This window comes from Athalia rosae, chromosome 2, assembly GCF_917208135.1.
Source record: "Athalia rosae chromosome 2, iyAthRosa1.1, whole genome shotgun sequence".
NCBI lineage: Eukaryota > Metazoa > Arthropoda > Insecta > Hymenoptera > Athaliidae > Athalia > Athalia rosae.
Window position 1 is genome coordinate 27,370,898 of NC_064027.1, and position 25,144 is coordinate 27,396,041.

At 38.6% G+C, this 25,144-nt stretch overlaps 1 protein-coding gene across 22 annotated transcripts in view; it reads right to left on the minus strand.

Annotated features, from left to right (window-relative positions):
* LOC105685764 (potassium channel subfamily T member 2) overlaps positions 1-25,144 on the minus strand; it is a 103,449-nt gene that overhangs the window by 42,729 nt on the left and 35,576 nt on the right. For 2 of the 22 annotated variants that reach the window (XM_048650873.1, XM_048650872.1), the window contains exon 1: positions 11,226-11,484. The exons of 17 other annotated variants lie outside the window; for them this stretch is intronic. In XM_048650873.1, coding sequence (XP_048506830.1) covers positions 11,226-11,482 — 257 coding nt within the window. In that variant the 5' untranslated portion in view covers positions 11,483-11,484. Of the gene's footprint in view, positions 1-1,426; positions 3,825-11,225; positions 11,814-25,144 lie in introns of those variants that run through there. 3 more of the 22 variants (XM_048650875.1, XM_048650869.1, XM_048650862.1) reach the window with 2 other exon arrangements.

Genomic DNA, 25,144 nt, shown 5'->3' on the forward strand with positions numbered 1-25,144 from the left:
CCTTGGTACGTCGTAGCTACGTGAATGTACATGTATGTACGTACCTACAGGGTTTTCGTATAGGTTTGTTCCCGATTTAGCTTGTCGCGATCGTTAAGATTATTTCTGGACAATCCGCGGGAATCCGCAGTCGGTGCATGTGCGGTAATAATTTGCATAGGTGGAAAAATTCATGTCACTTCGATCGCTCCGACCCTCGGCCGCATAATTTTATTCATTTTTATGTTTCCAATTTCGATCGACGCGGTAGGTACGTCGCTTGTCGGAGCCGATCAGGTTTTCGGATGAATTCGATGAAATCAGTTTTTCGATTATTCGAAAAACGAAACGTCGATTGAAAATCTGTCCAATATCGAGTATCGGGTGACACCCCGAGGTCAGTGAAGAAGAAAACTTCTATGCCCGAAACAGACCCGAACCGCAAAGTTTATAATGACCGACCGCAATTATACGGTCACTCGAATTTTTTACCCGCTCGTTTTTTTCCCGATCTAGATATGCCGCGTCTGCGAATTAATCACGCTAAGATGAGCTAATTCGCTAAAGTGGTTGTTTCGAAGGAATATGTATATTTTCAATTGTTGTTTCTTCTTTCAGTTATTCTACGAGCGCCCTATTTCATTTATTACGTAGGGTGCAGTGTGCGTGTGTATAAATTTTAATTCGTGACATGCAGTCGGTGCGCGTGTCACTACTTTATACGTCTATGTATACGTTTATACGTATTGAGGAGATCGTGCAATCTCGCGTACATGGCATATACACGCGAACGATTGCCGCAATGCCAAGTACACCGTCATCGCGATCGTCGTCGTCGTCGTCATCGCATCATCATCCGATCAAATCCAGAGCTATTTCAAAATTCTGAGTATAATTGGATTCTACCGTACTACAGATTACCCGTGTCACACATCATATCGTCACGTACGCTCGATCCTCGACGCAGCAACGGGGATCGTTGAATGGAAAAAAAATTGGAACAAAATCAAATCAAAATCAAAAAATAATAACTTGAAAAAATCCGCTCGATTAATACGTTGAAGGGTTGTATACGTCCGTCGATATTGCATTCGCTATACCTACACACATTCCACGACACCCTTACCAGATTTGTCACCCTCGAATATTCGTTTTCTCTTTTTTTTTTTTTACATTTTGCGCAATGTTAAATAGAAAATTCTTTCATTTTTCCCCTGCAAAGTATTCTGCGGATGTGCACGTACGACATCGATGTATATGAAATGAAATTATTTTTATCGTCATTGTTGTTACTATTATCATTATCATTATCATTATCATTATCGTCATCACATTGAATACGTAGCAGAAAGATTTTGGCAATAAATAAAGACGGAGTGAAAAAAAAAGACGAAGTTTGGACTGATAATTATCGTGTGGTTAATATTTAAAATTTATTATTAATTACCTTGGTATTCTATCGTAGCTATCCCAGCTGGTAAGACAATTGTAACTACTATATCTGCTCGACGAAGCCATGCTTACGGGTTACAAACAGCTGCAGCCGTAAAATATTTATTTTATTCATTAGCGTCTTTTTGGCACCGTTGACTCAAACGATGGATAGAGAAAAAATATGATAATAATGGTAATAATATTAACAATAATAATAACAATAATAACAGTAATGATAAGGATGATAATGATGATGATAAATGGGATAAGAAAATAAGAAAAAAAACGTATGAGAAAACGAAAACGAAGCTCGGTGTTGCTTTTCACATGAAAATATTGTGAATTTATTATTTTTGTATTTTATTTTTCATTCGAAATTTGTTATTACAACGTTAAGGATGCTGATCAATGTAATGTATCGTACGATAGAATATGGTACGTTGCTCTGTTGTTATTTATTTTACTTGATTTGGTCTTGATTTTTCGAATAATTATAAGAATTTTCGTATAAAATACGTATCCATTGGGTACGATGGGTTTTAAATATCGAAATCTAAGGTTTCTTTATTTCTTACTCTCACGTCGGTATTTTATTTATAATTTATTTAACATTTAAAATTCTAAGCCACTCTATATTGGACCACGACACTATTCACTTGGACCACTTTTATGTAGGTATTTGAATTATATATATATATATATTTAATACATAGCGTTTGAGAAAATGATCAGTTTTTTTGTTTGTTAATTATCATTTTCAATCGTTGTACATATAGATTCTCTTGTTCCAGTTTCAGATATATATATATCGTTTATAATTTATGTATGTATTTTATTGTATACGTATCGTAATTTTATTTCTATTTTTCAATATAGTACATTATATACTTTTGCAGTATGTGCTAGTTTAAAAATAATTAGCTACGTTGTTTTGGACCCGCCAACCAGCACTTGAAAGTATTATAGGCTGATATCGCAATTAACAATATCTCTATTATTTATTACATATTCCTGGTTCCTTCTTCTTCTTCCTTTATTCTTCTCTACTATTTATTTATTTATAAATATATTTTTGTATTACATAATTATAGGATGTGGCTATCAATATTGTTATATTGTTGTTGCGGTTATTTTCATTTTTATTGTTAATTATTATTTTTATATTACGTCATTCCAATCCTCGAAAAATATATTGCTTCTTACTCTCGTTCTGCAACACTGCAGATTTTATACAATGATATAAATTTTTCGATTTTTTTTTTTTTATAATTTTTTTTCTGTCACTTCATTTTCTCTGGATCTCTGTTTCAATATAAAGTTTATTCATTCCGTAAGAAAAATATCGACAGTGTCTATTTTGTGATTGATTTTTTATGTTAACAAAACTCTTCACATTCTGTAATATTTGTTAACAAATTCTATCATCCAAAATACCTGGAGTACGTAACGATATGAAAAAAAAAAAAATGTTCGTTTTCGAGAATATCGAATAAGTCATTTGATTTTTGTGTTATATAATTATGTACATGCTTTTCACGAAGTACATGTAGGTATTGCAATTCACTCGAGTCGTTTGATCGCAAGCAAGAAAAAGTGAAAATTCAATCGATACGTGTCGATGATTGTGAGAAGAGAGAATAAATTGAAGGAGAATTTATTCGTCCAACATTCACGAGGTTTTCGTCAAAATGTTCGCAGTTATTTTTACGTCTTCCACTTCACGAATTATTTGCGATAACCTCGGCGCGTAACGTCGATTTGTTGTCATTTTATATCTTCGTTTCTACATGTCGTTAATTTTTTATTTATTAGCTAAAAAACCGCGCGATCATCATCCTTTTCTTCTTACGGTTTCATCTGAATGATATCGAAGTTACTTCGGTCTTTTTTCTCCCTTTTTCATCGTTTCGCTACCGCCGGACACTCTTTCACGAGACAACGGCACTTCCTCTTTAAAAATGGCATTTTCATTTTGAATTATCCCCTCCTCGATGACCGTTTGCTTATTTTTATTGTAAATTTTCTCTTCTGGTATACACACACTTCAAATTGCGCTGCACGAGAATTTTCGACTCAGGCTTCCGGTTATTTCTCCCGCAGACTATCGGTGTTCTTTTTTCAAATTCAAACTCGCGCTTCGCTTCGAAGTATTGTTTGGAACGCGTTTTAAAATATCCTCGATTTTGTTTCGTTTTACGGTTTATCGTTTATCATTTTTTTCGTACACTGCGTCGTTCTTTCATTTCATCCGATTTTCTACATCTCATCGTTCGTTCCCGCCCGAATCGGATGAGGAGGGAGAAAATAGACGGAGAGAAGGAATTGCATATGAGGAACGTTCGGTTCGTTTGTTCGTTCGTCTAGATTCAGGATTCGAAGCACGAGGTGCTTCGCGCGAGTCTCAGCGCCGACTAGCGGATGATACTTAAACTTTCGACGCGTACCGAACCAACTTACGGGGAACGTTCGAGCTGCGCACACTCCAAAAACAAGGGCTCTGCTCCTTGATTATTACATGAATAAACAATATTCTTCATTAAAACGAATAAATACAGAGACTTTTATATTATGTGCAGTATATGTAATACGTATCGTACATAGTACATATGTATAATCCTCCTTGACGCTGCTGCACGCGAGCACATCCTGTGTCCAACGATTATTCATGCTTACACGTAAATGCTGTACATATGTACGACGTGCATCCCATCAAAATTAGAATAACGACGATGATAATTATAATCATCGTCATCGTCTGCATTTAACGATATAACATCCACCCGAACTATCATACCATTTAATTGAATGACCCATTGAATTTTTTATGGGGGAATATTTTATGATGCGGGGGTGGATAGGTATACGAAGCATGCGAGCACTTTTATCCACCAACACGCGGGGGATGTTGTTTTTATTTTTTCCATCGTTTTTCTAGTCTGTTTTTATTTTCTCTTTTTCTTCCATTTTTCGCCTCACTTTTTTCGGGATTTTACGGGGTTCGGGAATGCGTTGGAATTGCGCAATTGCACAATAAGCTGCGCGTCATTAGGGCATCATTATAAAAAGCTCGCCAAAGAATCTGATCACCGCGCGGTACGGGGGAAGTCGACATATTTTGTGTCTTCTAACGAATGGCTTTACTTAATATTTTTTCATTTCCGTATTTTCAAAATCGTCAAAATAGGCGATAGAAATTCAGGAGAATTTTACAAACGTACCTTACTCATATACTGCAATGATATGTGTACGTGAAAGAAAAATGAAAGAAGACGAATGACTAAATTGACAAAAAACGAGAAATTGCGCATAGAGGACAGTTTTTGAAATTCTAAATTGCCCGTGCGCGCACGGGGCGTGGAAACCTCTGGAAGCTCTCATTTTTATTGTGAGTTAAATAGAATCTCTTAATTTATATGGACGTCGTTGCCTTTGAACCCGGCCAGTGCTAAGAGATCCGCCGAGCGCGTTTCGTCTACCTATATGTATATTAGTGTACAGAATTTCTGAAATACTTCATACATACGTATATCTCGACTTCTGAGAGAAATGAATATAAAAAATAAAAAATAAAAAGAAATAAAAAGAAATAGGAGAAAGTAATCAAGAAAACGTGAAAAAAAAACACTTCTATTTCTACAACTCTGCTCTCTACGTGGGGTAGAATTTATTTTATTTCAGCTGATTGTGAGTAAATTTTTAACACGTTCTGTATACCCGATGGAATGTAATTATGAATTGAAATTCGTTTCTTTATGATTCCCAAACGAAAGAGTACCAAATAAAATATTCCCAAATCGAAATCGAGTATCTGTAGATTGCGTATTTATCTTTTTTCAGTATACATATCTTATGTACGGAATACAGTTTGATTATTTCCGCCGAAATAAAAAATATCGCGTACATGGAATAAAAAAAAAATCGAGAGAAACGTAAATGGCAGAGAAAGTAAATTTTCCTTTTTTCCATCGTACGGCATTTTGCGACGTCCGCTGATTATCCTCCGGCAGGACACACGAACGTGATACACATATATTAAATATAACTGGGAAAAAGGGGGGGGAGGGGGGGGGGGGGTAGAATGAAAAAACGCAGCGCATTAAGTTGAACAAGTGGACGTCGTACGTTATATTCCCATTATAGTATACGCGGTACGTTCCCATCGTTATGTTATATTACATCGATTTCTTTTATTTTTTTTTTTTCTACCTGAATCCAGCACAATAATTCAATCGCTCGGCTCGCTCGCCAATAATTCTGCAGTGAAAATATCGATCGTCCCTGAAAAGGTAAAATAATATAAAGATGACTTGTTACATGGCGTGTACGCGACGTATTATTATGTAATTGCTCGAAGCCAAAAGGGGAAAAAATGAAAAAGCTAAGAGCAGTTAAAAAAAAGAAGCAAAATATGAGTCGCAAACCGTTTTCACTCCTTAATATTTTGTCGCATGACAGTTCTTCGACTGAGAGCTTTATGAATTTTTTTTTTCCCCCCACGAAAATAAAAAACGCACCTGCAGTCTGTCGAAGATCAAAATAATCAAGCAGAACGCTTTGAGAGGCGAAAAAAAGAAAGCGTGGAAAAAAAAGAAATCGCAAGACTTTTCCGAGTTACGGTATGAGCTGGCGAAAATTATCAATCGTATCGTAAAAAGTGAGGGAAAATTATTGTTCTAGTTGGCATGGTACGCCTCAGACGGGTATATATACATCACTATTATAATATCGATATAGATTAGGGGTGGATAGGCGGACAGATATTTATACATACGATCGTACGTGTGCGTGTATATAATAAACACGTGTGTATACATATGTATAATATAGTTCACCGATACATCCGACTGGACAATAAACTTACACGACGATCGATAAAATTTAATCACTACACGAGTCTGATAGCCCTATACCGCATATATCTATATTCTGAGGTATACCGTATATACTTCTATGGGTCTATATAATACATAGATATACATTGCACCTCGATCAAACTCGTCGGGAATTCACTGACCCACATTTTCAACATCGCAAGGCGCGAAATTCTGCACAATTTTCGGCAATATGATGTGATATTAAAAAAATAGATTCAAAAATTTAGAAAACCGAACCCTCACGCCCGGATTACTTTGTTTATTTTTTATTCGAAAGAAATTATTGCATCGCAGTAATTCATTGCGTAGTTTCGAAGGGTTGGTTGAGACGTTTGTCGCGACGACGATTGGACGCCTGAACATGCGTCATTGTCAAAAATATTTTACGATTCTACCGAGATGATTTTGACTGCGAGAAAATTCAGAGAACCATACGCTTCCTGATGGCAAAAATAGAAATTAACACGGGAGTGCCCGTGCGCGGTCCCCCGATGTACAAAATTACCCTGAAATTCAAGCTGCAGTTACGTTTTCTATCGTACCTCAACACCGAACGATCGGAATTCAATGGAGTCGGGCGCGTGCGATTCGAATTTTTCTGGCGATTCAAATTTTTTTGTACAACGCACGTATTAAAAATCAGAAGAAACCGTACGAGTAGAATTTGAAAATATTCAATAAAAGTTTATTCAATTTATTATGAATTCAAGCATTTATCAAAACTAACGTCTCCGATAAACGTAATTTGCGATCTCTCTTTCTTACCTTTTCGTTTTTGTTCTAATAATAATTGCAGATTCGTAATGAGTCGGATCGTTGAACGAAAGTTGGTTGAAAAACGGGACCACGAATACCCGCAGCAATATCATACCCGGTAGATTTTTCAACATCGTTGGATATTCTGTTATTGACATATTCTAAAACCGTTATTATATTTTCCTCGGTTTTTTTTTTTTTTTTTTGAACTAGAACAAATGTATGTATGTAGGTAATATATAAATATAGTAGAATCGCGGATTTTTATCAAATCGGTTAGGTCATATGTGAGCCATGGAATGGAAAGGTTGAACATATGTACCCATTCACCTATACTACCCGCATATACACCTGCCTTCGCACGTATACATATCTACGTACACGTAACCACATGAAAAAGGTTCAACGCGCGTTCAATTGCAGATCCCAACGCGTCACATTTATTTGACGTATAATATTTTATGTATCATCACCAGATTTACAATTTTTTGTTTCACCTGTCCGGTTTTTGAATTTTTACTATTTGGATTAGATGAAGAAAAGAAATTCTCCTGTAAATCTGGTAAAATCAGTAAATACTTGAATTAATCATTTGATCGATTGACGAGTGTGATCTTTTTTTTTCCTCGATCAAATTTCTCAAAATATATAAGAGCACGATGAATATAACCGTTGAAAACAAGCCACTATTCGTTTACGAACACGTGGCAATTATCGAAATGTGAATCCTTTTGAAATCGACCTTTGAAATTCGAATTATTGTTTTATTTGGTCGTGTGTACCAATAACCCGTGCACGTGTATGCATTTTAAATTAAACTGGAATCCAATGTCGCAAAAGTGCGCTGTAAACGGTGAAGGCGCGGCAGGTAGGTATCCTAGAGCAATACGATCTGCTCCGACAACCAGCGTTTTATCAACGCGGACCTTATAATCGTCTGTAGTCGCCCCGGCATTTATTTTTTTCCAGTTTTTTGTTTTTTCGCCGTTCTTTCAAACGAACTATTTTCACAGCTGCATTGATTGCGGGGCCGTCATATTACATGTCCTGTATATCCACGTGCACGTGTAACACAACGTTCGTTGGATCCCCACCAATTTACGCACAGGTATGTCTACATGCGCTCGAACTACGCACCGCGTCAGAACCAAAAAAATTATGCAAACGGAAAAAACAACCCTTCGATTAGACGTGCACAACTTGTGATTTATTTGTTTTTTTTTTTTCGAAAAATAGAGAACGAATAAACCGAAACAAAAAATATTGGAAAAATGAAAAGTTCTACGCACCCAGCTGTTTCTACGAGGGTGAAAATTTTTGACGCGATAACGAAAACTTGTTGAAATATTTAAGATTCTCCGTGTGAGAGGTTGAAAGAAAAGGAGAAAAAGAAATATATAGGATCATATGAAAAAAAAAAAAAAAAGATACGGAATTCCATCAGTCACAATTAATGGTAATTGTGATCGACTTTCGTCGTGACGTACGCACACATCTATTCTAGACGTAGAATTACAATTGATGACTCACGTTTTCATGTGTCGCTCATACGAATCGAGATAGCATGCGGAGGCAGCGAGGAGATGCGTTCGTAATTCTCTGTATGAATTTTTTTCAACGTGTTTTTTGTTTGATAGTGAAATGGTAGGTGATTCGGCGTGAAATATACCTACAACCATTTCAACATAGCTGATAATGCGTTTGCTGAAAATATGCTTTACAATTTCTTGACTTCATTCGAATCACGTAGCGATCGGGCGTCGATGTGCCGAAACTGAAAGAAAGATGATGCGATTTTTCGATTTTCCAATACACAGAAGTTCGGAAATCTTGCACACACAGGCGTTTGGTAAATACATCCATCAGCTGTATACGCAAATAAATTGGAAAATGCCCGACGGAAATGTAATGGCGAACGTGCTTCAGATTCGTTAAAGATATAAATTTAAAGGGGGCGAGGAAAAATAACATGGAAATGTCATATTATTATTGTTATCTTTTCAACGCGTTTTCTTATCAAATAATTGACTCGTCTCTCCTCGTTTCGATACGATAACACAATTCGATCCGCCGTTGTACATTATACATAGTTTCACAGGAGACCCGAATACTATGATACTTTCGCATTTTCATTTTCTCCGTTCTTCTACGCGAATATACGTCACGAGCAATCCGGAACACGGATGAATTTTCGGGATGATTATTTCGTGTAAGACGTATCGTTATTATTAACTGTAAACGTAGTGCAGTAAACAACCGTAGAATATCGTGATTACGACCAAGTTTCGCTGAAATTTTCATGGTTATAAATGTACCTGTAGAATATACATGTATATACAATGTACCTATAACCGTACCGAAACTTCTGTGAGTTGATTAACGCTATTAGTATCACGAACGGTAACGTCAGTTACGGAGTCTACGGTACGATGCATATAGTTGAAACCGGGACTGTCTCACGTTCAACTATAGATATCTTTACACGTTTATCGTACTCGCATACGTGATATGTACACAAGGGACGTTCCGAGTCAACTCTAAACGGTACCAGCCCTGCTATTTTTCTTCTTTTCTCCGATTTTCATTATTCGGACGACGATGTCGCATCTCCGAAACACCCTGAACAAACTCTAATACCCTCCCAACGAAATTATGAAACGGAAGCTTTGGAAGGAAATTTCAGATTTTAAGAACTCAATGATGATTGTACAGGAATAGCCTAATAGGGAATATTTTAGACGCGTTGACCGGTTGATCGAGTTGACGTGCAACGCCCCATATATGCGTCTAATCAGGTATGTACGGATATATTTATACGAAGTTTAGGAATTATAAACCCCAGTCAGTCAAATGTTACGGACACACATCGATCACATGCCTACATGGAGGATATAAAAAAGCTGTGAAACGAATCGAACAGTTTGGAGAAAACTTGATAAGTTTGATTGGGCTTTCAAACGTCAAAGAATGCAAATTTCATGGAAAAAATCCTAGCGCATGCTTTTTCAAGTTTTAAATGAGATGCGTTCTCCGATGGATTAGCTACGTCCAGCCTGAGATTTTGAAGACGACATTTATTTTCTCTTCGAATCTCTTAATTTCGTTTGTTAATTCAACTTTTTGTTCGTTAATTTGTTTGTATATTGTATTAAAAACGATATACATTTCGCAAACTGGGTTCCAGTTGTTTCCGACTCCAAAACAAAATTATTTTTTTCCCCCCCGATTCAATTGTCTCGTTCCCTTTGGTCTTTGTTTCTTTACTTGGATAATTTTTACAAAATTTTAAACGTCTCAACTGCGATTCCCTTCTTCCGAAGTGTAACGCGGTTATCAAAAAATCTAACAACGTTCAAATTTCACTCCCTCCGCGTTACAAGTAACTCGTTATACAAGTATATTTGTCTTCTGTATACCGAGCGGGAAGGTAACTAGGTATCCTCCAAATTTCGTTAATTTTTTTTTTCCCTTTCTCTGGTCGGCTTTGTTTTCATCGCTGTTTCAGCTATCTCGCCGTACGGCAGGAAATTACGGGGGTAAATGGAATAGGGGTGGAAGCGACCTAGTAGTTGGCGGAGAACCCGTTTCTACCCTACGATGGCACCACCGTACCACTCGAGAGATAAACTTCTCCGTGCGGCTCACCGCAACGAGGCGCCACGCATTCGAAAATGAATATGTACCTAATATTTGAAACCACTCGAAGTTAATATCAGCATTTGCCCCGGTCCGCGAACGAATGCCTCTTCGTTAGATTCGTTGAATTTGCGTTGATTTGTTCTATCACTCGTTCGTTTACTTTCTAGTTGTCGCGTTCCAAAAAATCGCGAAAGAGCGAGAGCGCTTCGGCGCTTGATTCGTCAATCCCAAAGTTTGTCGCAAGAAATTTTATTTCAACGCTGCTCAGCGAGAGGAAATTAATCAATTCCACCTTTAATGGCAAAATTATATTTCAGCGTCGATTGAATTTAAAATTTTATCTCGACGCAGTTATCGACAGGATTTCCACCAGGATCCATCGATTCGTTTTCGAGAAATCTTCGCAATGAACGCCGATGGTCAAGGATGGATTTTCGAAAATTCTGACCTCGAAAACCAAGAGAAGCTTTTTGTCCATAGTTCAAATTTTCTCACCCTCCGTTGCGAACCGACGCGAGTATCGTACCTGTGCGTTATACCTACCTTGGTATTTGGAAGGCAATTTCGTCGAGGGAATCGCTCGGCTGAAGAGGTGTCCTTTCAAAAAGATTACTGGGTCCACGATGAACTTTATTACAGCTCTGCATCGAACCGGCGGTAGGTTGGGGTTGATCTCCGCAACTACCAACCCGTTGACCACCACTTTGATTATTACCGCCACCCCCTCGTCGTTGACGTTTTTTTCTCGCTTCTTCTGCCTGACGGCGAAGATTATGAAGACGGAAGAAGAACACCGACATCTCTGTTTATCAGAGCGGAATTTTTTTTTTCACCACTTCAAATTATATGCAATTTACAATAACGCGGGTATATCGAGAGTAGAAATACTTTGCTTCTTCTTCTCTTTATTCTTCTCGTTCAAAATTCACTCGAGTTTATTATCGTCGTATACTATAATTCCTCGTGCGAGCTGCCGATATCTTGCGCTTTAAATCGATGATTTTTTCATCGCGTGAAATTTAGCAAAACACTCAGATACACGTGCATACGATCGTGCGTTGCATTTGTTACTCCTTCATCGATTTTCTCTTTCTCGTTCTACCCCGTTCATTCATGTGTGAGATAAAATCTGAAGGAGAACACGCGAATGAAAAATCAAAAACAAACAAGTGGAAGGCATGCAAATTCTCATGCAAAGTGCAGTGTACTTACGTTCTCAAACAAATAGGTACACAGCGATGCAAACAATGCATAACATAAGCGCAAAGGTTATATATAAACATACACACGTAGTCCGTGTTCAGGTTAAATAATAGTAACGAAAAAATTTTGAATAATATATACGTATATTTGTCCATGTGCAAGTGAAAATTAATCAGGTTAACAAGCGCGGGATTCTCTGCACTGTGAAGAAAAGCTGGCTTATGCCTCGAATATTTAGTAAATGCATATTGTGTATACATAGAAATTCTATACAAGATATTTTTTCGACGATTACGAGGGTTGAAAGTCTTCGAAATTTGGTCGGTAAAAAAAAGGGTCACGTGTTAAAAAAAAAAAAAATTAAAAAAAAAAAGAGGATGAAAAGTTCATTCTCTGATACACTCCAGTAATAGCCCTATACATTTACATGTACCTATACGCGAGAAGGTAACACAAAAAAAATGAAGAAAAAACGCGCGAATTCTTGATATCGGTGGCTTCTTAATATTCTACAGGGCTGTTACTGCAGAGTGATTTATAGAAGGTTTTATATTGGCGTTTGCCGTCGACGGTAAAAGTCAATCAACTTGCTATTTGGAATAGGAACTTGACGGTAGTGACTCCCGTATACATATATATAGAGGTGTACGTATAGGTATAACGAACAGAAATGTTTGATCGAAAAAATTGGAATTGAAAAAAAAAAAAAGAAAAAATCATTGATCCGTTTAGGTAAGGAAACCGGCAATTAATTTGAACGTTTCACGATTATGTGTATGTGCGGGTCTTATGCACATAGGTTTCATACATATATATATGTACCGTAGGTAGTACATGTAAGTGCAAAAGATGTTGCAGGTGGTGAACTTTACTGTCTAAATATATAGTAAATCTTGTGCCACAGAGTAGGTACATAACGTATACTAACTTTGCAGAAATTGCGAGAGCCGCACACTTCAAATACTTGTGTATATACATATGTATATATACATATAGTGTACATATACCGTACATAGAAGAAGTAGTGCGAGAATTTGCTCTCATCTAGGCTCTACGCTCGTAAAATCTTGTTGATTAAAACTGACCCGAGTTAATTGGATTGTTGCCAGTTGCCTCGTCGACGACCATTTTTTTCTTTTTTCCATTTTGTATTTCTCTATTTTTTTATGTTTACCGGTTTTTTAAATGCAAGAAGTAAATTTCTCTACCTGCACTTCTTGATCAAACGCCAGTCGCAGGGGTTAATCTTATACTCTTCGCTCGATCTTCATCCCCCAGCGGCTGATGAAACTCGAAATTTCTATTGTGCCGGAGCGCGATCGCGAAAAGTGATTTCTAAGATGTTCCTGCGAACAGGCTGGTGTACGAGGTCAGGAATATACTATACCTGTATCGTAGGTGAGGTACGCTTTGTCAACTCGACTCGCTCACACCCTCGCCCTTTTTTTTTTTTTTTTCTCTTCGTCAAATTTTTCGAGGTAAAATACCGGCGACATCTTGAGAATATTTGTGAATTGAAAAAATGAAATTCCAACCCCGAAGAAATGATACGTGAAAATTTGTGATACGGTTCAAATGGAAAAAGAAAAATGCCGACTTCATTCGTTTTTTGGAAAATAATTAGAAAGATGGCGGCAAATTATTTTCTCACACGTACACATTTTCTGTATCACTCAATTTAATTGAAACGTGATGGATAAAGTTTTTTTCCACACAAGAATAGGGAAATGGAAGCGGGAGAGAAAAAAAAGGAAGGGAAATGACGTCGAAGAAAATCGAAGCGCATAGGTTGTGCATCGACGAATATAATGATATCTAACCACGTCGCCGCGGAGGATAAAGTTTTTTGATTGAAGACCGCTTGCAGTGGAATATGGCCTCGTATAAAAATGTACGTAACTATGGGGTAATAAAATTATCGTCATATACGTGTCACATCTATAGATCACCAAGGCGAACTTCTCTCTTAACGTCGCACTTTCCTTACGCGAGAAAATGAGATCAGGAGGGATGAAATTGATTGTACGCGAGCGTAGAACTCGCCGGACGACCGACCGGTGACCACCCTCAGCAATGAGGAGAATTTCGTGGGGGAGATGAGAAGCCCGGAAAAGCGTAACCCGCAAAAAAAGCTCGCCGTGTATTTCCGATAAATTATATCATGTACATGAACTATATGAATGTGAAATTGTCATCGAGTCGAATGTGCTTCGAAAATAGACTTTTCTAGATTGCTTTGAGTTTTTTGTCGCGATGCGGCAGCGAAAAAACGCGCAAGTGGCGCTCCTCCGATCCTCGCCCTTCGATGACCTCGCGGATCCTGATAATTCATTCTAATCTTCCGCATTTCTTTCCTCTACTTTTCTTTTTATTTCATCGCAATTTTTCATTACTCGTAATTAACTTTTCAGTCAGGCGTCAGTCGTCAGTCTGAAGTGGAGGCCTAAATTACGTGAATTGAGTTTCTCTTTTTTTTCTTCAATTTCGTTCGGCGACCATAACACGTATAGGTATATATGCGGGACACCGAGTGAACTCGATTTACGCAGATACTCCCTCCGTCCGATTCATTTATAATTTGAACTAAAATTGAATGATTCGATTCCCGAATCGAATTTGAAAATCGAAACGAATGTATTACGACCCACGTACCCTGTACCATGGTGGTTTCCAAGTTATTCGATTTGCCAAATGTGGAGAGATTGAAAAACAAAAAATCAGGTATCAACGGGCGAGTTGACTGTACAATTTTCCAGGGAGCTTTATAATGTGATCCTCCGTCAATTATTTTTCTTATGTTATCTATACCTGGTATCACTTATTTTCCAATCTGAACGTCTATCAAAAGTCACGTCTCTTGGGTTCAACGTGCAATCAGTCATGTCCTTTCGTATATATATATATACACGCGTATATATGTACAAGTAGTATACGTACACCTGTGTATACGACTGCCTCGTCATACAAGCCACGGTTAGATTGGACGGGAGACTAATTAGTACCTAATTACAATTTACTCCAACATAAGAGCTGAGATTGGTTCTCTTGGTGTCGGAAACTTCTGCGTCAATGATCCGATTCTATCAAACTCTACGAGATTTAACGATCCTGGTCGGGTCGTTATTTCCATAGAAAATCCTCCAGGGAATCTCTGACACGAGATTCGAAATTTGCCAACTCTCGCGCTTTCGTAATAAATACACAGATTTTAATGAAACGGACGAAAGTTTCCAAAATGAAAATCGACTCAAAATTCAGCAGCGCAGCCTCTAAATGTTACCTCTCTAATCCATTTTCACTCGAATTTTTTACCTCCCATTTTCCGTGGGGCATATTTTTGGCGTTGGTCCTTCGAAAATAAAAGAGAAAAATAATAAATATCGACTCCCCTAATATCAATGAAGGAGTACCTCCGTATAGAGAAAGCTACGCGCTAAGGGTGCGGTTGGATCAAAGGAACGGACTTGTCTCACCTTTCTCTCGTTTAGCTGAGGTGAAAATTCTTTTGACCAAGTTCAATTTGCGAATTTCTTTTTTCATCTGGGTCAAGTTCAGCGTGAACGGCTCGATGAACGAGAAAAGGGGAGGCTCGTGAAATGCGACGAGAGGAGTATACAAAGGTGAAAAGAAAGAAAAAAGGGTACGAATACGAACAAAGCGGAAAACGAGAAGCAAAAGAAAAAAAAAAAAAAAAACAGAGAATTAAATGTTACACGGTGCGTACCGTTTGCGGTAAAAATTAGCAGACCGCAATCGAATATCAGAGGATACGTTGTTGATGTCCTTTCGAGTCCGTAAACCCGATCAGGGTCGGATTCGAATTGGGGGTTTGTAAATTGTCGCATACGCGTCAGAATTGGAAATACCACCGCCCCGTAGGAATATGTATAATGCATACCCGATACAGACCGGCATCTCCACGCGCACCGTTATTACCTACGACTGCATAACTATGCGGATGTACAGGATAGTCGAGTTCAAGTGTCACGCAATCTGAGTTTCATCTACGCGTCGACTGAAGAGAGTTGATCACGTCAAACGTAAGAGCGACAAAGGATCTATTTCCGATGGTAGCTCAAAGTTTTTACTCGATTCGGCGTTCCGGCTCAAGTATAAAACGATAAAAAAAAACTCGGATAATCTCGGAGCTGAATAATCGATGGGAATCACCGTTCGAACATCTCCGAGCAAGGTATGAATTTGACCACGGTAATTCAACTCGTCCGACCATCGAGCGGCTCGCAATTTGCATTTGCCATGAAAATTGTCAAACGTCAATTTCCGTCTACCCAATTAAGCGAGCACTGGAAATCAAATGGCGCCTTATTAGACAGTCGCTAGGTGACGTCGACATTCATTCCCGTCTACGTAAGCTCGGCATTCTTGACCTAAATTATTCTTCTCCTCATCCGCAATGGTTTTCGATGTATCGGGTGGTGTATCACTCGCAACGCTACCCGCTACCCCGTCTACACCGAACTCATACCCAATTCGTTATGTACCCCTCGGCTTCCCACATATGTACGCGAGTACGGGATACATAGGTATGCCTGTGTATCTATACAATATGCCAACGCGTTCGTAGTTCATACCGTTGGCTTCCGCGGATACATATTCGCGCGAAAGCGCCACGCACGATGAGTTTCTCCGAAAGCCATGTAATATCGCTCGCGCATAGATGAACGGAGTGAAGGGGTTCGATGCAGTGGTTACGATTTAATTAAGGTTGCATAATACCGCAATAGGGCAAACCGTGATTGTCACGAGAACGCTCCACCTTGTTGGATTCTCTAGCCGTTCGTTAACCACCGCTGCGCCTTGTTCGCGTCAAGATCGTGACGCGTGTGCGCGCGATACATCCGGTATACATACGTGCACGGACGTAGTAGACGGCGGACGAACGTAGGCTTTGGTGAAAATCGTTTGCACGGAAAACGATCCGAGTCCAATTTACCGGGCGGAACTCCGCTGCGCGCACAAAATTAGCCCGTCGACGGTAGAGGCGAATGCGTTGCGAAATTTTGACGTGGTTGCGTTCTGCGGATCGATTTGCGTTTTTTTTTTTTCAGCGCGATTTCCGAAACCCCCCTGTAAAATTTGAAGTCGAACGGCCGAGCTTTTCGGAAATCGGTGTAAAAACGTTCAGCTGTAATTCTGAAGATTGGCCGAGCCCCATTAGGGGAAGCGGAGCTTTTTGATCGAAGCAGCGCTCGATGTCTCGGGGCTTTTTTCGTTTTTTCCATAGCTCTCTTGTTTTTTCTCTGAGCTTCGAGCGACCGTACGGGCACTTGGTGTAACTATTCCTTCAGGATTCAGGTTTTATTGCGGTTGACCGCGGCGAGCTGCTGGCCGTTACTCCCGCTTTTGCTTTTGCTGGTGCTGGTGCTTTTGCTTTTGCTGCCGGGTATACGCCGACGAAGGGTGACTCTCAGGAGAGCCCCTGGCCAAGACAAATCGCAGGTAGTATGCGAGTTTCGCTGTCCGTTCGCCTGACGGACGATCCGACCCCGACTTTACTACGCCAGATATAGTCGTCCGCCTTGTACGTTCCCCTCTTCTCCCGACGTTACTTCCTCTCCTTCATCTTCCTGTCTCTCCTCCTCCGCTTTCCCTCCCTCATCCGCATGCAACCCGCACCCCCCTCCCCCCCTCCGCTTCTACACCTTTCTTTCCTTTTCTCTCCTCGCCTACGTACGTATATTGGTCTACAAAGCTCGGTTTTCAACCGAGGCAGACTTTCCTCCATATAACGTACCGCTTACGTATAAACCTGTACAACCTGATACTGGTATAAATAAAGGTATTGTGGCCCTACAAGCTGGTTTCATGATTTACATTTTACCGCTGGGTTAAATAGAGTACATTGATTAATTACTTTGGGGAATACTTTGGTACGGGGGCATTCCATGCAAACTTGGCCCCGGCCGACGGCGAAGCGATCTTTAATTTTGCTGAAATTTTCTTTATTCTTTTCCGAGTCACGGTAGAGATTATATTTATCGATCACGTTAACGCTGTGTACGGGTGTGTCGAAATGTGATGAAATTTCGATAATACTTTGGTGAAAAAATTTTCGAACACGGAATTTTTTCATCGGTTTTTCAGAATTCGTGGTAGCTAGAGTCGCCGTTATGTTCAACGGTTCAACTTAACGGATTCGTATATCTGCGGATATAATTTCGCGGATAATGGGGCGCGTTATAAAACTGTCGCTTCAACAATCGTCCTTCTCTTATTTCTACACTCTTTCACGTAATAGCCGGCAGCTAAGTAAGAAGGATAACAAACAATGAGACGGAATTGAGGGAGTGGAAGAGAACTGATAAGATTATAATACCGACGTCGGCGACCGGCCCGCAAACGAAATCGCTAAACTCCCCGTATCTCAATTCAATTAAATTCTCCGTTTATATTTAGCCGTGTATACGTATAAACTCTGTATGCCGTTCGGATATATATTTATCCACATTAAACGACCTCGTCATCCCCATGAAATTGACGCGAAAACGTGTATTAATAATAACGATATCAACGATAGACGCGATAAAAATATCTAGCGAAGGTATTTCGTCGCGCCGATGATAAAATGCGGAATTTCAACAAAAAAAAATGAAATAAAATAAAATAAAATAAAATAAAATAAAAAAAAACAAAACATCATTCGGCACATCGACTATTTTCGACTGCACTTTGAGCGCGTGTGTGTTAATTTAATTTTTTGATCGGAACCGTAATGCCCATAAATCCCGTCGGATTAATACCCTCGAGCGAGCAGACGTGTAATTTTATTTTCAATCCGATGCCAGGCGTATGATATAGTTGAGATATCTTAGTTATCGATTTTCATTATTTCACGTAGATTGTACATGTGTAAGTATAACGGTAGTCGCCCCAGTTCGGAATGAGAATACCGCAGACGTGTAGATTGCTCAATCGAATCGACTGGAATCACTTTCCGTTCAACGGGATTCCGCGGACACGCATATGTGTGTATATTTTCAATTTCAAATCTCCAACCCTCACACCACGCGGTACACGATCTGTACGTAAATACGAACGTGTGTGTGTTACGTGGGTTAGAGGCGGGTAAAATTTTATACTTACAATTAAAGTTTTTTTTGTCCCAGGCAAGTGACGGCAAATTTTCGAATTTTTCTCAATTTCTTGTCGGTTGGAGAGAAAAATAATTATTACGATATTATAGGTATAGGTTCTCGCCTTGCCGCCACTCACGGTGTATAATATAATCCAGTTACCCGGAGCTTAGCCGAATATAATCTATAGAAATCGTTGTAATTATTATTCCGTGTATGGATTCACCGAGCTCTACGAATTCAGTAGGCGTATGAATATGTATTCGTGCATAGTTTGAAATTGAATTATTTCGCGGGGTATAGCTGTGTTCGAGGGAAATTCAAATGTTAATACCGAATGGAGCGTCATGATTAAACGGTGCGAAATGGTAGATCGAGCGAAAAACTATTTCCATCAATTTCACCCCTGAATTCAACGCTACGTTGACACGGTGATTTTTATTTTCACTCGCTTATTCGCGGAACGTAAAAACGTGGAAATTTACAAAAAAATCTCAACTTCGGATTCTAATGACGATTCGTCAAAAAATCGAAGACCATCGTATCGTTATAATCACGTGCTTGGGGTAAAACGCAGGGCGAGTAGAATATGATGATGGAATTTCGGGTAGATAAAACAGCTTTCCGCGCGATAAATATCAACTGGTAGAGCTAGCGAGCTCACATTTTCTCGAATCTTCGAAGTTTTACCCACACGTACGTACGTATACTATGTATATAAATGAACGATGAAACACAGTTGTACACGGTGTGTACGCGACTACGCTTACACCCGCGTAAAAAAATTGTTATCTTTTTCTCTCCCGTCGAGTTGTTTCCCCGTTGCTTCCCCGAGATTGTTCGCGCTTTTAAACTTCTATGTTCTACTTGAAAGTTGCGTTCATCGGGTTCCTATTTCCCTCCGCGTCTCGCCCGGTCTCGCTGAACTCCGGGGGAAAGATTTGTTCCCCGAGATGAAGACAAAACTTTTCAAAGATGAACACCTATACAGGTAGAACGTACGTGTATAATGGATATTCGCAGGATTCAAAGTGCCCCCCTCCCCCCCGTACCCGGCCTGGAAACATGATAGCTCACTCGCTCCTCGACGTTTCCGATGATTGCGTGGGCATGTCGTACACATCTACCTACCCGATGCGTACGTATACATTATGACTAAACGAAATGTGTGTACGTCTAACGCGCAAAATTATATCCAATTATACAATTAGGTATCCTAACTGTACGATTATTATTATACGATGGAAGAAACTTTCCAAATTACCGACGCGTAAGTAACGAGGCGCGGGACGTTGTGTAGCGTAAAATCGCAAGTTTATCCGAAGATTCGCGGAGCCGTGAATCTTTCCCATCTAATGATGTGCGTGTACAGGTAATCGTGCACATTCGTAGATAAATAGATCTAGTTGTGAGTATGTTCTTCGGAAGTCGAGGGATCGGGGGAGGGAGATTTACGTTTAAACTCCTCGACAATTTTCCCCGGAAAAAATTCAATCCTGAGCGATTTTTGATACGGCAGTTTATCACCAGGTGCTTATACCGACGTCGTACGATTATGAAAAGATCGCTAGCTACGAGGAAGAACTTTTCTTTGACATTCCAGCTTTCAGAAACGAATCTTGGATGATGCTTGAATTTTATAACTGTACCTATATACCCACGTGTATCCGATATTTGTACATATATATATATATGTATATGTATCACATAATGCGCTCAACAGATGCCCCTTCTCGTTGAAAGGATTCAAATTTTTCTTTCACCCTTTTGAACCTATCCTGGTTATACTTAATAAAATATTCGCGATCCAGTCTCACAAAAGAATATCCCTGACAACGTTCTTTTTCATTTTCGAAACAAAAACAAAAAATAAGATACTAAAACGAAAATAAAAAACTCGACGACTGATGATCTTTCGCTCGCCTCTTATCGTCAATTGTTCATGATTATTTCACACATCTATTTATTTTCTCATCATTTCTCCGCCTTTAAAAAACCTTTACGATTCGTAACGAGGAAAAATAGGTCGAGTTGGCGTGAAATGCCTCGTATAACACAGACGCGCACACACATCCACTATATTGCGCAAAGGAGCAACTATTTTTGATATTTTATTGTTGTTTTTTTGTTTTTTTTTTTTTTCTAGACTAGAGACTCTAGACGCTTATGAACGTGGGTGGGGTTAAGTTCAACGTGCTTTAAAGCTCGAGAGTGTCAAGTGGGATTGCTCGTGACAGAGTGAAAATGCTGTCAAGAATTTATCGATTATAACTTTACGAGGCAGATACTTCATTGGGAGGGTTTGTATCTCATTTCATAAAAGGTTTACCCACTATAGTTCTCACGGATATTTGACACAGAAATTAATGCAGCTTCGATTCGGAAGATTAACGGCAATCGCGCGATATTTCGTTGAATTCTGTTTCCTCAATTTTCAATCTCGGCCTCGAAACAAGTGGTTAATCTTCACGCCATAATTCCTAAATGATATTTTTCTTTCTGATGGCTAAATTTCAAAGGAATCTTTACCACGGAGACACGGACCGTAATTACGGTGCGCAGATTCTAAGGAAGCTTTCTGTCACCCTTCCGGCATTTTGTCACCCCGTCAGACCAATTAATACCTTATTAAACTAAATACTATATACTCGATCCAACCAACCCTTCTTCCCGGATCTTCCACCGACGTAAACATCCCGTTCCTCTCTCAGCCGCCTTCCACGTCGACCGGAGAGTTTTCAGTCCCTAACAATTATTAGCGCACCGTCTAACTAATCCGAGTATAACAACGGTATATCATGGTGCGAGGTGTTCAACTTTACAGATCCGAAGGATTCGTCGAGAGGACAACTTTGAATTTTTTCGAGGGAGGAAAAAAAAATGGGAGCTTTTTTTTCACTCCAATTTTTCCCCTCTGTTAATCTTATACGGCCTGATTACACTGAGATTTAACGTCATCGATTTCTTTCGTGTTGTCTCATGTGAAAAGAATCGAACTGAGTTGGCGATGAAAGCAACAAAAATTCACACAATTAGATAGGTGATCATCCAGAAAAACTCTGTTGTGATATTGTTAAGTAAAGATATCGATCAAGGGTGCGAACAAACGAGGAAAAAGCACATACGCAAGCATGTACAATTATCCGGGATTAAATATGAAAATTATTACATCAAAATCAACTTACATTCAAAACATTTCGTGCAACATTTATAACTGTAACAGTTTTTTTTTTTTTTTGTTTGTTTGTTTGTTTGTTTGCTGTGTGAAGTTTTTACTGTAGACAATACCTGTCAGTTTTCACTTCGGTGCACTTGGTTTTGAAAGGATTGAAATTTTTTTTTTTTGTTTCTCAAATTCGTAATTGTTTAATTGCGAACTTTCCTTGTCCCTTTTATCACTTTTTTTGGAGCCTTACTATAATTAAAAAGTTCGTGCAGTCTATTGTAGAGTTAAAAATTTGTTAGTTTTTATGGCGAAATTTTTCTCGTTCTTATTCATTCACGGTATAAAATTTCACTTGTCATTGAACATTTTTTTTTTTTCCTCGATTTATTCACGTGGTTAGTATTCATTAGTTGGTCCAGTTTTTGTTGTTCCGCGTTGACGATAAATTTTATAAAATACTTTGAATTCACTAATGTATGTATATATATACTGCGGTAATTGACTATAATCTTTCGATTGAAAAATGGCCCCTCCAAAGTTCAGGTAAAGTTGTAATAAACTAATGTATTCTCTATTTCTTTTTTTTTTCCCAAGATTGGTCGCGTTAGGTTAATATAGGAAGGCTCAGGGGTGATTCCGATTTAAATTATCATTATACATACGCGTATAACAAATTGATCATTAATCTTTCACTTTAGTTCAAACACAGTTAATCCTCGACGATTGATTCCTAGATTTTATTCATTCCCTCTATTTCATCTCGTCCTGTTCTCGATCTTGTTTCTCATTTTATCGTCGAACATTCGAAAAGCTGCGAAGAATCAAGAATTACATGTTTAAGAGGGCTGTAATTCCCACCATCATCATTTCCGGAGCTTTTTGTCATTCGGAACGAGAAGGCAAAAAAGCACCTTACAAAATAGGCGTCATTTTTCGTTTGTAAGTTTTAGCGAAAGTTTTTTTTCTCTCCCGTTCCGCGCTAGCATACTTTGAACAGTTGTAACTTTGATGGGAAAGAGATGTGATTTTCGAGGGATCGAGAGAAGATAAAAAAATACAGGACAGGACTGACAGCGTGGCGCGGAGCCAATCCAAGCAAAGGTAACATATGGATTTTGATGCCGCGAAGAATCTGAATACCATCTGACATACATATATTTACACATTCAGGTATGATGCACAGATATGTACGTATAGAAAGAACACCTTATGCGAGGTGTAGGTAGGAGAGTTCAGGATAAATAAAAAAAAATAAAAGATGAGAATACGAAAATAAAGAGAAAATAGATGGAAAACAAAAAAGTTCGGATAAGCCGAACTTATGCATAATGTATAGGAAGGCGAAAAAAATTGTGTATTGTATAATAGGGTGGGTTGGAAAAGAATTCGTCCATCTAATGATTACTCGATCGATTGCATGAATAGATGATTTTAGCTCGCAGATTTGGATTCCTGAGCTGATTATTGTGAGATTACTCTTGAAGAACCAAAAATAAATTCGATTTTTGAGCAAAAAATAAATCTTGTTTTTAATTGGGTTTAATATGCTTTTCTGACGTATTTTGATCTCAGGAATCCGAATCTGGAAGAAAAAATAATCTATTCCTAAAATTGACCGAGTTATCGCTAATTTTCAGCTTTTTGGGGTCAAAAATAAAAAATTGATTTTTTAGTCTATCTTGATGTAATTTGAGCTCAGGAATCCGAATCCGAAAGAGAAATTGATCTATCTGCAAAAATGACCGAGTTATCCCCATTTTTTCGCATTTTTTGGCATAAATTTGAGGATATCTCGAAGGGAAAAAATCGTAGCTCAATTTGGACAACGGATTCGTGTTCCTGGGGTCAAAATACATAAGAAAAGTGCCATACGATCAATTTTGAAAAATAAAAATTTTTGGCCAAAATTTGAAAAAATCGTAAGGGGTACCCCTTGGAAAAATCTCAAATTTTGGCCAAAAATTTTTATTTTTTAAAATTGATCGTATGGCACTTTTCTAATGTATTTTGACCTCAGGAACACGAATCCGTTGTCCAAATTGAGCTACGATTTTTTCCCTACGAGATATCTTCAAATTTATGCCAAAAATTGCGAAAAAATGGGGATAACTCGGTCATTTTTGCAGATAGATCAATTTCTCTTTCGGATTCGGATTCCTGAGCTCATTTTACATCAAGATAGACTAAGAAATCAATTTTTTATTTTTGACCCCAAAAAGCTGAAAATTAGTGATAACTCGGTCAATTTTAGAGATAGATCAATTTTTCTTTCAGATTCGGATTTCTGAGAGCAAAATACGTAAGAAAAGCATATTAAACCCAATTAAAAACATGATTTATTTTTTGCTCAAGAATCGAATTTATTTTTCGTTCTCCAAGACTATGAATAAACTATGTAGAATACATAATATGTATTTCACATAGGTTGTAATATATAGAAATTCGGGAGCTTCGGGGAATCTCGCATGCAGCCAGAAAGAGAAAACAAGGAAAGAGAGAAAAAAGAGCCGGTAAAAGAAAAAAAACAATCACAAGGGTAGGAAAAGGTGGAAACCACTCAACCAACCACGTTCGTCGTTTCGAATAAACCGGAATAAAGTTTTACCAAACAAGGGTTTACCTTTAGGCAAAGTATTCGCACACAGTAGAGCCCGGTGTGCTGAATATTTTGGCATACGGTGTATGTACATATGTATGTATATGTATAGCCATGTGTAATACGATTTGCATTGGTTCAGTCGGAACGAATTTCTCGCCCATTGCAACTTTTTGTACCTACATTATCACGCAAGTTTGTATGGTAGAATATTGTGAATAAGAGAAGATGAAAGAAGAGGAGGTGTTATGTGATTCTTGTTCTTTCAAGTTCTTCGTTGTTCCTTCCGTTGCCCATTATCGATCCTTTTTTTTTCTATCATGTCTTCTACCCAATCGGAGCGCATGTTCGTACATAATTGGTCCGAAGATTGAATCCCAGTCAAGGATTTGTTGTGCGCCTT